General features: G+C 41.0%; 1 protein-coding gene across 1 annotated transcript in view; it reads right to left on the bottom strand.

The window, feature by feature from the left end:
- The window catches only part of LOC139402251 (stabilin-1-like), a gene marked incomplete at its 3' end in the record, with an annotated part of 55,333 nt that extends 45,043 nt beyond the window's left edge, over window positions 1-10,290 (bottom strand). Inside the window, exons 1-4 of the mRNA XM_071146349.1 lie at window positions 10,032-10,290; window positions 2,718-2,988; window positions 2,417-2,502; window positions 2,020-2,089 (exon numbers count right to left, since the gene is read on the bottom strand). Of these exons, the coding sequence (XP_071002450.1) occupies window positions 2,020-2,089; window positions 2,417-2,502; window positions 2,718-2,988; window positions 10,032-10,112 (508 nt within the window). The remainder of the gene's footprint in view (window positions 1-2,019; window positions 2,090-2,416; window positions 2,503-2,717; window positions 2,989-10,031) is intronic.
- Window positions 10,291-13,794: the final 3,504 nt, after the last annotated feature.

The following is a 13,794-nucleotide window of genomic DNA, read 5'->3' as shown; positions in this document are numbered from 1 at the left end:
AGAGCCCCCCTCCCACCTTGACCATACATGACACCCCAGCATACAACATCTCCATACAGGCCAAAAACTTTTCTCCAAACCCTCAGACATCACATTAAACAGATTCTCATGGTCCACTATCAAATGCCTTCTCCTGGTCTAAAGAGACCAGTCCACAGTTCACATTAGAAACTCTCAACATGTCCCTGATTAAGAACAAGATGCCTATGATTGAACGTTCTGGGACACAATGTGTCTGGTACTAGAGACCAGATGGGACTTCAGTAGGTTAGCGAGAACCTTGGCAAATATCTTGTAGTTCGCACAGAGCAATGCCACAGGCCTCCAGTTCTTAAGTTCAAACAAGTCCCTTTTCTTGTGCAGGAGATTCAGAGCCGCCCGACGACAGCTCTCCTACCCCGACATACTCACTCAACACACAAAAGAAGTCAAGTCCAAATATTCCTCCGAATTTAAAAAAGTCCATCGACCCTCGGGGCATGGCAGGGGGACTTCAGTAGGTTAGAGAGGTTTACGGCCTCTGCCAGTTCATGGGACAACAGGGGAATGTCCATTTCATGCCTTTTTCCCAGAGAGAGTTTAGGGTTCAGAAAACAAAACCGGAGTACACATAGGATCACACAGTTCTGCCCTATACAACTCAGTATACAAGTCAGCTCCCACACCTCACCCCCCAACCCCTTAGGTCACCCGCCCATCAGACAGCCGTAGACAATGAATACCCTTGGCTTCACCGATCTGTCTTTCCAAACCAAAGAAGGAGGAGCTGGGAGCTTCTATCTCCTTGAGCAAGCCTCAGCTGCATCTCCATCTATAGCATGACTAAACCCAGTCTCATCTACACCACTATCTATAACATAACTAGACCCAGTCTGAGCTGCATCTCCATCTATAGCATGACTAAACCCAGTCTCATCATCACCCCCAAAACCAATTATTTCTTTGGCCGCCTCTCCTTCCAGTTCTCTGCTGCCAATGACTGGAACGAACTACAAAAATCTCTGAAACTGGAAACACTTATCTCCCTCACTAGCTTTAAGCACCAACTGTCAGAGCAGCTCACAGATTACTGCACCTGTACATAGCCCACCTATAATTTAGCCCAAACAACTACCTCTTTCCCTACTGTATTTAATTAATTAATTTATTTTGCTCCTTTGCACCACATTATTTTTATTTCTACTTTGCACTTTCTCCCATTGCAAATCTCCCATTCCAGTGTTTTACTTGCTATATTGTATTTACTTTGCCACCATGGCCTTTTTTGCCTTTACCTCCCTTATCTCGCCTCATTTGCTCACATCGTATATAGATAGACTTGTTTATACTGTATTATTGACTGTATGTTTGTTTTACTCCATGTGTAACTCTGTGTCGTTGTATGTGTCGAACTGCTTTGCTTTATCTTGGCCAGGTCGCAATTGTAAATGAGAACTTGTTCTCAACTTGCCTACCTGGTTAAATAAAGGTGAAATAAAATAAATAAATAAAATCTACACCATCATCTATAGCATAACTAGACCCAGCCTCAGCTACATCTCCATCTATAGCATGACTAGACCCAGTCTCAGCTACACCATCATCTATAACCTGACTACTCACTTGCTTTGGCAATGTTAACACGTTCCCCCAATAAAGCCCCTTGAATTGAATTGAATTGAATTGAGAGAGAGAGAGAGAGAGAGAGAGAGACAGAGAAAAAGACTGAGAGAGAGACAGAGAGAGAGAGAGAGAGAGAGAGAGAGACAGAGAGAGAAAGAGAGAGAGAGAAAGAGACAGAGAGAGAGAGAGAGAGAAAGAGAGAGAGAGAGAGACACACTAAGAGAGAGAGAGAGAAAGAGAGAGAGAGAAAGAGACAGAGAGAGACTAAGAGAGAGAGAGAGAGAGAGAGACTAAGAGAGAGAGAGAGAGAAAGAGAGAGAGACTAAGAGAGAAATAAAGAAAGAGAGAGAGAGAGAGAGAGAGAGAGAGAGAGAGAGAGAGAGAGAGAGAGAGAGAGAGAGAGAGATAGAGATGTACCTGATTTACAGTTGTCTCCGTATGAATTCTTGTTGGAACACTGCTGGCAGGCAAAGCCCGTGTATCCCTCCTGACCCAGACAACAAAGGGAAACACACAGAGGCTGAGTCTTAATTCTCCTTCCTTCTCCCGAAGTGTGCACTCGTACACTTTCTAGCTTGGATTTTACAATGGTACACACTTGTGGAAAAATGGGAAGTAGCCAGTAGGGTAGGGAGCCATTAGTGTAGGGAGCCAGTAGGGTAGGGAGCCAGTAGTGTAGGGAGCCAGTAGGGTAGGGAGCCAGTAGTGTAGGGAGCCAGTAGGGTAGGGAGCCAGTATTGTAGGGAGCCAGTATTGTAGGGAGCCAGTAGGGTAGGGAGCCAGTAGTGTATGACATAATAAAGCCCATTCTCACATTGCAGACACAGGACCCATTCCCTGATATTCCATCCATGCAGGTTCCGTGCCAGTTACAGGTTCTCCCATTCCAGCTAGGACAGGCTGCAGAAACACATATACAGCACCAGCAAATGACATGAAACAGACAGGTTTAGATGACTACTGCAGCCATATTCCCTTTATGTTTCAGTGGCTACATGACATATCATAAAGTACGATAGAAAATCCCCTCTCAGTACTTCCTCTCTGTCTCCCCTCTACATTCCATCACTGTCCATAAAACAACAAAAGACCTTCTATTAGGGTATGGTACTCACACAGACACAGAGGACCCCAGAAGTCTGCGCAGCATTTGGGCATGGTGACGGTCCTCTCACATTGGTGGTTGCAGCCATTCAACGCCACCTGTTGCCCTGCGATGGCTACTGAGTACTGGCAACCATCTTGGCCCATGTTGGTATCCATGGACTGGGTGGTGTACTTCTTGAAGCCCCTGGGACACAGCTGAGTCTGGGAGGCAGCACACGACGTACAGGGGGTAGTGGTCTGGTCGGCTCCGGTCTCATCACAGCGGTTCATAGAGCTCTGCTGCGATACAGTAACACAGTGATCACTTCCTCCCAATTCCTCCAGGGTAATATGGATATAGATATGTTGTTGTATGTATTTGTTATGATTCAATGATGTCATATTTTGGAACCCACTTGGCTCTGGTCAAAAGAGGTGCACTGTATAGGGTACTTTTTGGGACACATTCCTAAGTCAATACTTACAGTTTATTCGGAAAGTATTCAGACCCCTTGACTTTTTCCACATTTTGTTATGTTACAGCCTTATCCTAAACTGTATTACAATTGTTATTCTTTAAAAAAAACAGGTTTATCAAATTTACACAAGTATTCAGACCCTTTGCTATGAGACTCGAAATTGAGCTCAGGTGCATCCTGTTTCTATTGATCATCCTTGACATTTTTCTACAACTTGATTGGAGTCCACCTGTGGTAAATTCAATTGATTGGACATGATTTGGAAAGGCAAACACCTGTCTATTTAAGGTTCCACAGTTGACAGTGCATGTCAGAGCAAAAACCAAGACATGGGGTCGGAGGAATTGTCCATAGAGCTCTGAGACAGGATTGTGTTGAGGCACAGATCTGGGAAAGGGTACCAAAATCCTCCTGCAGCATTGAAGGTTCACAAGAACACAGTGGCCTCCATCATTCTGAAATGGAAGAGGAACTGGAGAAATCAGGGAGAAGGACCTTGGTCAGGGAGGTGATCAAGATCCCAATGGTCACTCTGACAGAGCTCCAGAGTTCCTCTGTGGAGATTGGAGAACCTTCCAGAAGGACAACCATCTCTGCAGAACTCCACCAATCAGGCCTTTATGGTAGAGTGGCCAGACGGAAGCCACTCATCAGTAAAAGCCACATGACAGCCCACTTGCAGTTTGCCAAAAGGCACCTAAAGGACTCTCAGACCATGAGAAACAAGATTCTCTGGTCTGTTGAAACAAAGATTGAACTCATTGCCCTGAATGCCAAGCGTCACGTCTGGAGGAAACCTGGCACCATCCTTACGGTGAAGCATGGTGGTGGCAGCATCATGCTGTGGGGATGTTTTTCAGCGGCAGGGACTGGAAGACTAGTCAGGATCGAGGTAAGGATGAACAGAGCAAAGTACAGAGAGATCCTTGATGAAAACCTGCTTCAGACCGCTCAGGAACTCAGACTAGGGTGAAGGTTCACCTTCCAACAGGACAACGACCCTAAGCACACAGCCAAGACAATTCAGGTGTAACGGATGTCGTCGTCGGATGAGGATGAGGAATCGGACCAAAGCGCAGCTTGGTAAGTGTTCATGACTTTTATTGAACTGAACACTGAAACAAAAATAACAAAGTGAATAAAAGAAACCGAAACAGTCCTGTCAGGTGCAGAACACGAAACAGAAAACAACTACCACAAAACACAGGAGGGGAAAAGCTACCTAAGTATGGTTCCCAATCAGAGACAACGAGAGTCATCTGTCCCTGATAGAGAACCATACCCGGCCAAAACAAAGAAATACAAAACATAGAAAAAGGAACATAGAATGCCCACCTAAATCAAACCCTGACCAAACCAAAATAGAGACATAAAAAGCTCTCTAAGGTCAGGGCGTGACATCAGGAGTGGCTTCGGGACAAGTCTCTGAATGTCCGTGAGTGGACCAGCCAGATCCCGGACTTAAACCCGATCGAACATCTCTGGAGAGACCTGAAAATAGCTTTCCAGCGACGCTCCCCATCCAACCTGACAGAGCTTGAGAGGATCTGTAGAGAAGAATGGAAGAAACTCCCCAAATACAGGTGTGCCAAGCTTGTAGCATAATACCCAAGAAGACTCGAGGCTGTAATCGCTGCCAAAATTATTAAAACCTGTTTTTGCTTTGTCATTATGGGGTATTGTGTGAAGATTGATGAACAAATATTGAATCAATTGTAGAATGACGCTGTAACGTAAAAAATATTGGAAAAGGGGTCTGAATACTTTCAGAATGCACTGTACGTAAAATACCTAACACTAAATCTGTAGCATACTGAATAAAACCCCTTAACTACAGTACCTAAGTATGCTAAATCTACAGTACTAAACCTACAGCACTAAATCTAAAGTACTACATTTACAACACTAAATCTACAGTACTAAACCTACAGCACTAAATCTACAGCACTAAATCTACAGTACTAAATCTACAGCACTAAATCTAAAGTACTACATTTACAGCACTAAATCTACAGTACTAAACCTACAGCACTAAATCTACAGCACTAAACATACAGCACTAAATCTACAGCACTAAATCTATAGCACTAAATCTACAGTACTAAATCTACAGCACTAAATCTACAGTACTAAATCTACAGCACTAAATCTACAGCACTAAACCTACAGCACTAAATCTACAGCACTAAATCTACAGTACTAAATCTCCAGTACTAAACCTACAGCACTAAACCTACAGCACTAAATCTACAGTACTAAATCTACAGCACTAAATCTACAGTACTAAATATACAGCACTAAATCTACAGCACTAAATGCAGGCTCCACACACCTGTCCTGTAGCAGGGTGAATAACTACTTGCAGGCTCTACACACCTGTCCCGTAGCAGGTTGAATAACTTCCTGCAGGCTCTACACACCTGTCCTGTAACATACTGAACAACTAACTGCAGGCTCCACACACCTGTCCTGTAGCAGGGTGAATAACTACTTGCAGGCTCTACACACCTTTCCTGCCCTGTAACATACTGAATAACTTCCTGCAGGCTCTACACACCTGTCCTGTAACATGCTGAATAACCACCTGTAGGCTCTACACTCCTGTCCTGTAGCAGGGTGAATAACTACTTGCAGGCTCTACACACCTGTCATGTCCTGTAGCATACTGAACAACTACTTGCTGGCTCCACACACCTGTCCTGTGGCATAGTGAATAACTAACTGCAGGCTCTACACACCTGTCCTGTGGCATAGTGAATAACTAACTGCAGGCTCTACACACCTGTCCTGTGGCATACTGAATAACTAACTGCAGGCTCTACACACCTGTCCTGTAGCAGGGTGAATAACTAACTGCAGGCTCTACACACCTGTCCTGTAACATACTGAATAACTAACTGCAGGCTCTACACACCTGTCCTGTAGCAGGGTGAATAACAACCTGCAGGCTCTACACACCTGTCCTGTAGCAGGGTTAATAACAACCTGCTGGCTCTACACACCTGTCCTGTCCTGTAACATACTGAACAACTACCTGCAGGCTCTACACACCTGTCCTGTCCTGTAACATACAGAACAACTACCTGCAGGCTCTACACACCTGTCCTGTAGCAGGGTGAATAACCACCTGCAGGCTCCACACACCTGTCCTGTAGCATACTGAACAACTAACTGCAGGCTCCACACACCTGTCCTGTAGCATACTGAACAACTAACTGCAGGTTCCACACACCTGTCCTGTAGCAGGGTGAACAACTAACTGCAGGCTCCACACACCTGTCCTGTAGCAGGGTGAATAACTAACTGCAGGCTCTACACACCTGTCCTGTAGCAGGGTGAATAACTAACTGCAGGCTCTACACACCTGTCCTGTAGCAGGGTGAATAACTAACTGCAGGCTCTACACACCTGTCCTGTAGCAGGGTGAATAACTAACTGCAGGCTCTACACACCTGTCCTGTAGCAGGGTGAATAACTAACTGCAGGCTCTACACACCTGTCCTGTAGCAGGGTGAATAACTACCTGTTGGCTCCACACACCTGACAACATTACATTATACAACACTACATTAGACAACACTACAATATAAAACACTACATTAGACAACACTATATTAGACAACACTACATTAGACAACACTACATTAGTCAACACTACATTAGACAACACTACAATATACAACACCACATTAGACAACACTATAATATACAACACTATATTATACAACACTATAATATACAACACTACATTAGTCAACTCTATTTTAGACAACACTACATTAGTCAACACTACATTAGTCAACTCTATATTAGACAACACTACATTAGACAACACTACATTAGTCAACTCTACATTAGACAACACTATAATATACAACACTACATTAGACAACACTACAATATAAAACACCACATTAGACAACACTATAATATACAACACTATATTATACAACACTATAATATACAACACTACATTAGACAACACTATAATATACAACACTACAATATACAACACTATAATATACAACACTATATTAGTCAACACTACATTAGTCAACTCTACATTAGACAACACTATATTATACAACACTATAATATACAACACTACATTAGACAACACTATAATATACAACACTACATTAGTCAACACTACATTAGACAACACTACATTAAACAACACTATAATACACAACACTACATTAGTCAACACTACATTAGTCAACACTACAATATACAACACTACATTAGTCAACACTACATTAGACAACACTATAATATACAACACTACATTAGACAACACTACATTAGACCACACTACATTAGTCAACACTACATTAGACAACACTATAATATACAACACTACATTAGTCAACACTACATTAGTCAACACTATAATATACAACACTACATTAGACAACACTATATTAAACAACACTATAATGCACAACACTACATTAGACAACACTATAATATACAACACTATAATATACAACTCTACATTAGACAACTCTACATTAGACAACACTACATTAAACAACACTATAATACACAACACCACATTAGACAACACTATAATATACAACACTACATTAGACAACACTACATTAGACAACACTACAATACACAACACTATAATATACAACACTACATTAGTCAACTCTACATTAGACAACTCTACATTAGACAACACTACATTAAACAACACTATAATGCACAACACTACATTAGACAACACTATAATATACAACACTACATTAGACAACACTACATTAGACAACATTATAATATACAACACTACATTAGACAACACTATATTAGACAACACTACAATATACAACACTATAATATACAACACTACATTAGTCAACACTACATTAGACCACACTACATTAGTCAACACTACATCAGTCAACACTACATTAGTCAACACAACATTAGTCAACACTATAATATACAACACTACAATAGTCAACTCTACATTAGACAACACTACATTAGACCACACTATAATATACAACACTACAATAGTCAACTCTACATTAGACAACACTACATTAGACAACACTACATTAGACAACACTACATTAGACAACACTACATTAGACCACACTATAATATACAACACTATAATATACAACACTATAATATACAACACTATAATATACAACACTATAATATACAACACTATAATACACAACACTACATTAGACAACACTATAATATACAACACTATAATATACAACACTACATTAGTCAACTCTACATTAGACAACTCTACATTAGTCAACTCTACATTAGTCAACTCTACATTAGACAACTCTACATTAAACAACTCTACATTAGTCAACACTATAATATACAACAGTACATTAGTCAACTCTACATTAGACAACTCTACATTAGTCAACACTACATTAGACAACTCTACATTAGACAACTCTACATTAGTCAACACTATAATATACAACAGTACATTAGTCAACTCTACATTAGACAACTCTACATTAGACAACACTACATTAGTCAACTCTACATTAGTCAACACTACAATATACAACACTACATTAGTCAACTCTACATTAGACAACTCTACATTAGACAACACTACATTAGACAACACTACATTAGTCAACACTACATTAGTCAACACTATAATATACAACACTACAATAGTCAACTCTACATTAGACAACACTACATTAGACCACACTATAATATACAACACTATAATATACAACACTATAATACACAACACTACATTAGACAACACTACATTAGACAACATTACATGAAACAACACTATAATATACAACTCTACATTAGACAACATTACAAAACACTACTGACAGACCACACTGAAACAATTCCTCTATCGATTCAGTGACACTAGGTCTACGTCCCCAGACGGTAACCCTTCTCCCGGACAGTGCATCAGTTCTGGTCCCGTGAACTGCCCTGCGGTGCCATTTAAAGACACAACCTATGTGATCTAAAACCAAAGAGAAACATGTCTTTCCCCTCCGCTGTTAAACTTAATGCTCTCAAAGACTACTCCAAGGAGAGGAGGTAACATCGAGATCCTACTACCACAAAGGGAGGCTTACCTGATATCCTTCTCTAAAACATTGACCCCCTAATGGTCTGAGTATAGACTTTGATATCAGGCGTTTCTTATGAACAATTATCTCTTTTCTAAATGGATGTGTTGTTTCTACAGCGTATCAGAGTGCACCGAATATGTTCCCCCTGTTGATGATGCTTATTACGCATTATGGGTGAACCAAAAGATTACATAGAACAAAACAAATAGAAGGAAATAGGAAGCAATATTTATGTAACATTGAATCAAACAATAATGTCTGTTGATGCCTAATATATTCAATACGCTATAAACTATAGTTGTTTTTTAAACAGTTTCACTCAATTCATTCTCATTAACTTAATTTTTACGACACACCGCTGACTATTGTCATTGGTTGCACTAATTGCACTGTTTTGTCGACATAACCTTGTTCAAGCATTCATGACATTACCCTGAAGAAGGGACAATGAGGCCGAAACGTTGGTGAATTACCCAATAAATGACATGGAGTTTATATATAGTGTGTGACTATTTAAAAAAAATGTTTATAGCTTATAGTTTATTCACCGTTAGTCAGCACCTCGACATAAAATAATGTTTTTTTTCTGGGTGTGCCAGCTCATGTGTTTAATTCCTGTTTTAATCAAAACAAATCTAATTTAAATAATGTGAAATCCAATATTGTACGTTTTACAAGGCTGTGCAGCACTTTCAAAAATACACTTTACAAATAAAATGTATTATGTTATTATAAACTACATGACAAAAAAGCAAAGTCTTACTGCCTGTTGTAAACTACACGTCACCATGGTTCCCAGTGTCAGTAGTAGAATCAGCATGGTGGGTTCCGTTGACTGCAGCATGTCGTCCAGTAGCACTTTCTCCACAATTAGTCCTCAGTCTCACATCCAAAACAATGGGTCAATGCAGAGTCCGTGGTGTGGCAGTGGGTAGGTAACACTGCCCGGTTCTATCCACATATGTGCCTCTCTAGGCCGGGGTTCTGTGTCTTTCTCCTCTTCTCCCTTGACAACTGTCTCCATAAAGTGCCAAAACCTTGTAAGAAGTAGTGGAATTCAACTGTTCATTTTTTCTAAAAAAAAGTGTCAGGCACCTCCTTCGCCTCCTCCCCTAGAGCTCAGCCCTCAAAGCCCTTATCTCGGATCCCCTGAGATGTTAGAGAGCAGAAACTCCCCAAATACCTTCCTAAATTCTGTATTCTACTTCCTGATGGACTGCCTGCCTGCTGTGCCAGTGTGAGTTACAGATGCAGACTACTTCAGTCAAGTTCAATGTGCTGATTGCTGGAGAGGCAGAATGAGGTAGCTAGTTAAACTAGAACCAACCACCCACCAGCTTTAGAGTTTTAGCAGAGAGACGAAGAAGATATGAGTAGATTAGCATATTGTCCAATGGACACGGATGTTCAACAGAAATGTATGTCTTCCGCTTTATTCCAAACCCCACCGAAAAGAGAAGAGGATTCGCTAGAGGAGCTTCAGTAGAGAGGAGTTTCAGTAGTTTCAGTAAAGAGGAGTTTCAGTAGTTTCAGTAGAGAGAGGAGTTTCAGTAGTTTCAGTAGAGAGAGGAGTTTCAGTAGTTTCAGTAGAGAGAGGAGTTTCAGTAGTTTCAGTAAAAAGGAGTTTCAGTAGTTTCAGTAGAGAGAGGAGTTTCAGTAGTTTCAGTAAAGAAGAGTTTCAGTAGTTTCAGTAGAGAGAGGAGTTTCAGTAGAGAGAGGAGTTTCAGTAGTCTCAGTAGAGAGAGGAGTTTCAGTAGAGAGGAGTTTCAGTAGTTTCAGTAGAGAGAGGAGTTTCCGTAGTTTCAGTAGAGAGAGGAGTTTCAGTAGAGAGAGGAGTTTCAGTAGTTTCAGTAGAGAGAGGAGTTTCAGTAGAGAGAGGAGTTGCAGTAGTTTCAGTAGAGAGAGGAGTTTCAGTAGAGAGGAGTTTCAGTAGTTTCAGTAGAGAGGAGTTTCAGTAGTTTCAGTAGAGAGAGGAGTTTCAGTAGTTTCAGTAGAGAGAGGAGTTTCAGTAGTTTCAGTAGAGAGAGGAGTTTCAGTAGTTTCAGTAGAGAGAGGAGTTTCAGTAGAGAGAGGAGTTTCAGGAGTTTCAGTAGAGAGGAGTTTCAGTAGAGAGGAGTTTCAGTAGTTTCAGTAGAGAGAGGAGTTTCAGTAGTTTCAGTAGAGAGAGGAGTTTCAGTAGTTTCAGTAAAAAGGAGTTTCAGTAGTTTCAGTAGAGAGAGGAGTTTCAGTAGTTTCAGTAAAGAAGAGTTTCAGTAGTTTCAGTAGAGAGAGGAGTTTCAGTAGAGAGAGGAGTTTCAGTAGTCTCAGTAGAGAGAGGAGTTTCAGTAGAGAGGAGTTTCAGTAGTTTCAGTAGAGAGAGGAGTTTCCGTAGTTTCAGTAGAGAGAGGAGTTTCAGTAGAGAGAGGAGTTTCAGTAGTTTCAGTAGAGAGAGGAGTTTCAGTAGAGAGAGGAGTTGCAGTAGTTTCAGTAGAGAGAGGAGTTTCAGTAGAGAGGAGTTTCAGTAGTTTCAGTAGAGAGGAGTTTCAGTAGTTTCAGTAGAGAGAGGAGTTTCAGTAGTTTCAGTAGAGAGAGGAGTTTCAGTAGTTTCAGTAGAGAGAGGAGTTTCAGTAGTTTCAGTAGAGAGAGGAGTTTCAGTAGAGAGAGGAGTTTCAGGAGTTTCAGTAGAGAGGAGTTTCAGTAGAGAGGAGTTTCAGTAGTTTCAGTAGAGAGAAGAGTTTCAGTAGTTTCAGTAGAGAGAGGAGTTTCAGTAGTTTCAGTAGAGAGATGACTTTCAGTAGTTTCAGTAGAGAGAGGAGTTTCAGTAGTTTCAGTAGAGAGATGAGTTTCAGTAGAGAGAGGAGTTTCAGGAGTTTCAGTAGAGAGGAGTTTCAGTAGAGAGGAGTTTCAGTAGTTTCAGTAGAGAGAAGAGTTTCAGTAGTTTCAGTAGAGAGAGGAGTTTCAGTAGTTTCAGTAGAGAGATGACTTTCAGTAGTTTCAGTAGAGAGAGGAGTTTCAGTAGTTTCAGTAGAGAGAGGAGTTTCAGTAGAGAGAGGAGTTTCAGGAGTTTCAGTAGAGAGGAGTTTCAGTAGAGAGGAGTTTCAGTAGTTTCAGTAGAGAGAAGAGTTTCAGTAGTTTCAGTAGAGCGAGGAGTTTCAGTAGTTTCAGTAGAGAGAGGATTTTCAGTAGTTTCAGTAGAGAGATGACTTTCAGTAGTTTCAGTAGAGAGAGGAGTTTCAGTAGTTTCAATAGAGAGAGGAGTTTCAGTAGAGAGAGGAGTTTCAGGAGTTTCAGTAGAGAGAGGAGTTTCAGTAGAGAGATGAGTTTCAGTAGAGAGAGGAGTTTCAGGAGTTTCAGTAGAGAGGAGTTTCAGTAGAGAGGAGTTTCAGTAGTTTCAGTAGAGAGAAGAGTTTCAGTAGTTTCAGTAGAGAGAGGAGTTTCAGTAGTTTCAGTAGAGAGAGGAGTTTCAGTAGTTTCAGTAGAGAGAGGCTTCAGTAGAGAGAGGAGTTTCAGGAGTTTCAGTAGAGAGGAGTTTCAGTAGAGAGGAGTTTCAGTAGTTTCAGTAGAGAGGAGTTTCAGTAGTTTCAGTAGAGAGAGGAGTTTCAGTAGTTTCAGTAAAAAGGAGTTTCAGTAGTTTCAGTAGAGAGAGGAGTTTCAGTAGTTTCAGTAAAGAAGAGTTTCAGTAGTTTCAGTAGAGAGAGGAGTTTCAGTAGAGAGAGGAGTTTCAGTAGTCTCAGTAGAGAGAGGAGTTTCAGTAGAGAGGAGTTTCAGTAGTTTCAGTAGAGAGAGGAGTTTCCGTAGTTTCAGTAGAGAGAGGAGTTTCAGTAGAGAGAGGAGTTTCAGTAGTTTCAGTAGAGAGAGGAGTTTCAGTAGAGAGAGGAGTTGCAGTAGTTTCAGTAGAGAGAGGAGTTTCAGTAGAGAGGAGTTTCAGTAGTTTCAGTAGAGAGGAGTTTCAGTAGTTTCAGTAGAGAGAGGAGTTTCAGTAGTTTCAGTAGAGAGAGGAGTTTCAGTAGTTTCAGTAGAGAGAGGAGTTTCAGTAGTTTCAGTAGAGAGAGGAGTTTCAGTAGAGAGAGGAGTTTCAGGAGTTTCAGTAGAGAGGAGTTTCAGTAGAGAGGAGTTTCAGTAGTTTCAGTAGAGAGAGGAGTTTCAGTAGTTTCAGTAGAGAGAGGAGTTTCAGTAGTTTCAGTAAAAAGGAGTTTCAGTAGTTTCAGTAGAGAGAGGAGTTTCAGTAGTTTCAGTAAAGAAGAGTTTCAGTAGTTTCAGTAGAGAGAGGAGTTTCAGTAGAGAGAGGAGTTTCAGTAGTCTCAGTAGAGAGAGGAGTTTCAGTAGAGAGGAGTTTCAGTAGTTTCAGTAGAGAGAGGAGTTTCCGTAGTTTCAGTAGAGAGAGGAGTTTCAGTAGAGAGAGGAGTTTCAGTAGTTTCAGTAGAGAGAGGAGTTTCAGTAGAGAGAGGAGTTGCAGTAGTTTCAGTAGAGAGAGGAGTTTCAGTAGAGAGGAGTTTCAGTAGTTTCAGTAGAGAGGAGTTTCAGTAGTTTCAGTAGAGAGAGGAGTT

This window comes from Oncorhynchus clarkii, unplaced genomic scaffold, assembly GCF_045791955.1.
Source record: "Oncorhynchus clarkii lewisi isolate Uvic-CL-2024 unplaced genomic scaffold, UVic_Ocla_1.0 unplaced_contig_4199_pilon_pilon, whole genome shotgun sequence".
In the NCBI taxonomy this organism is placed as follows: Eukaryota; Metazoa; Chordata; class Actinopteri; order Salmoniformes; family Salmonidae; genus Oncorhynchus; species Oncorhynchus clarkii.
This window is presented reverse-complemented; position numbering and strand designations above follow the sequence as displayed.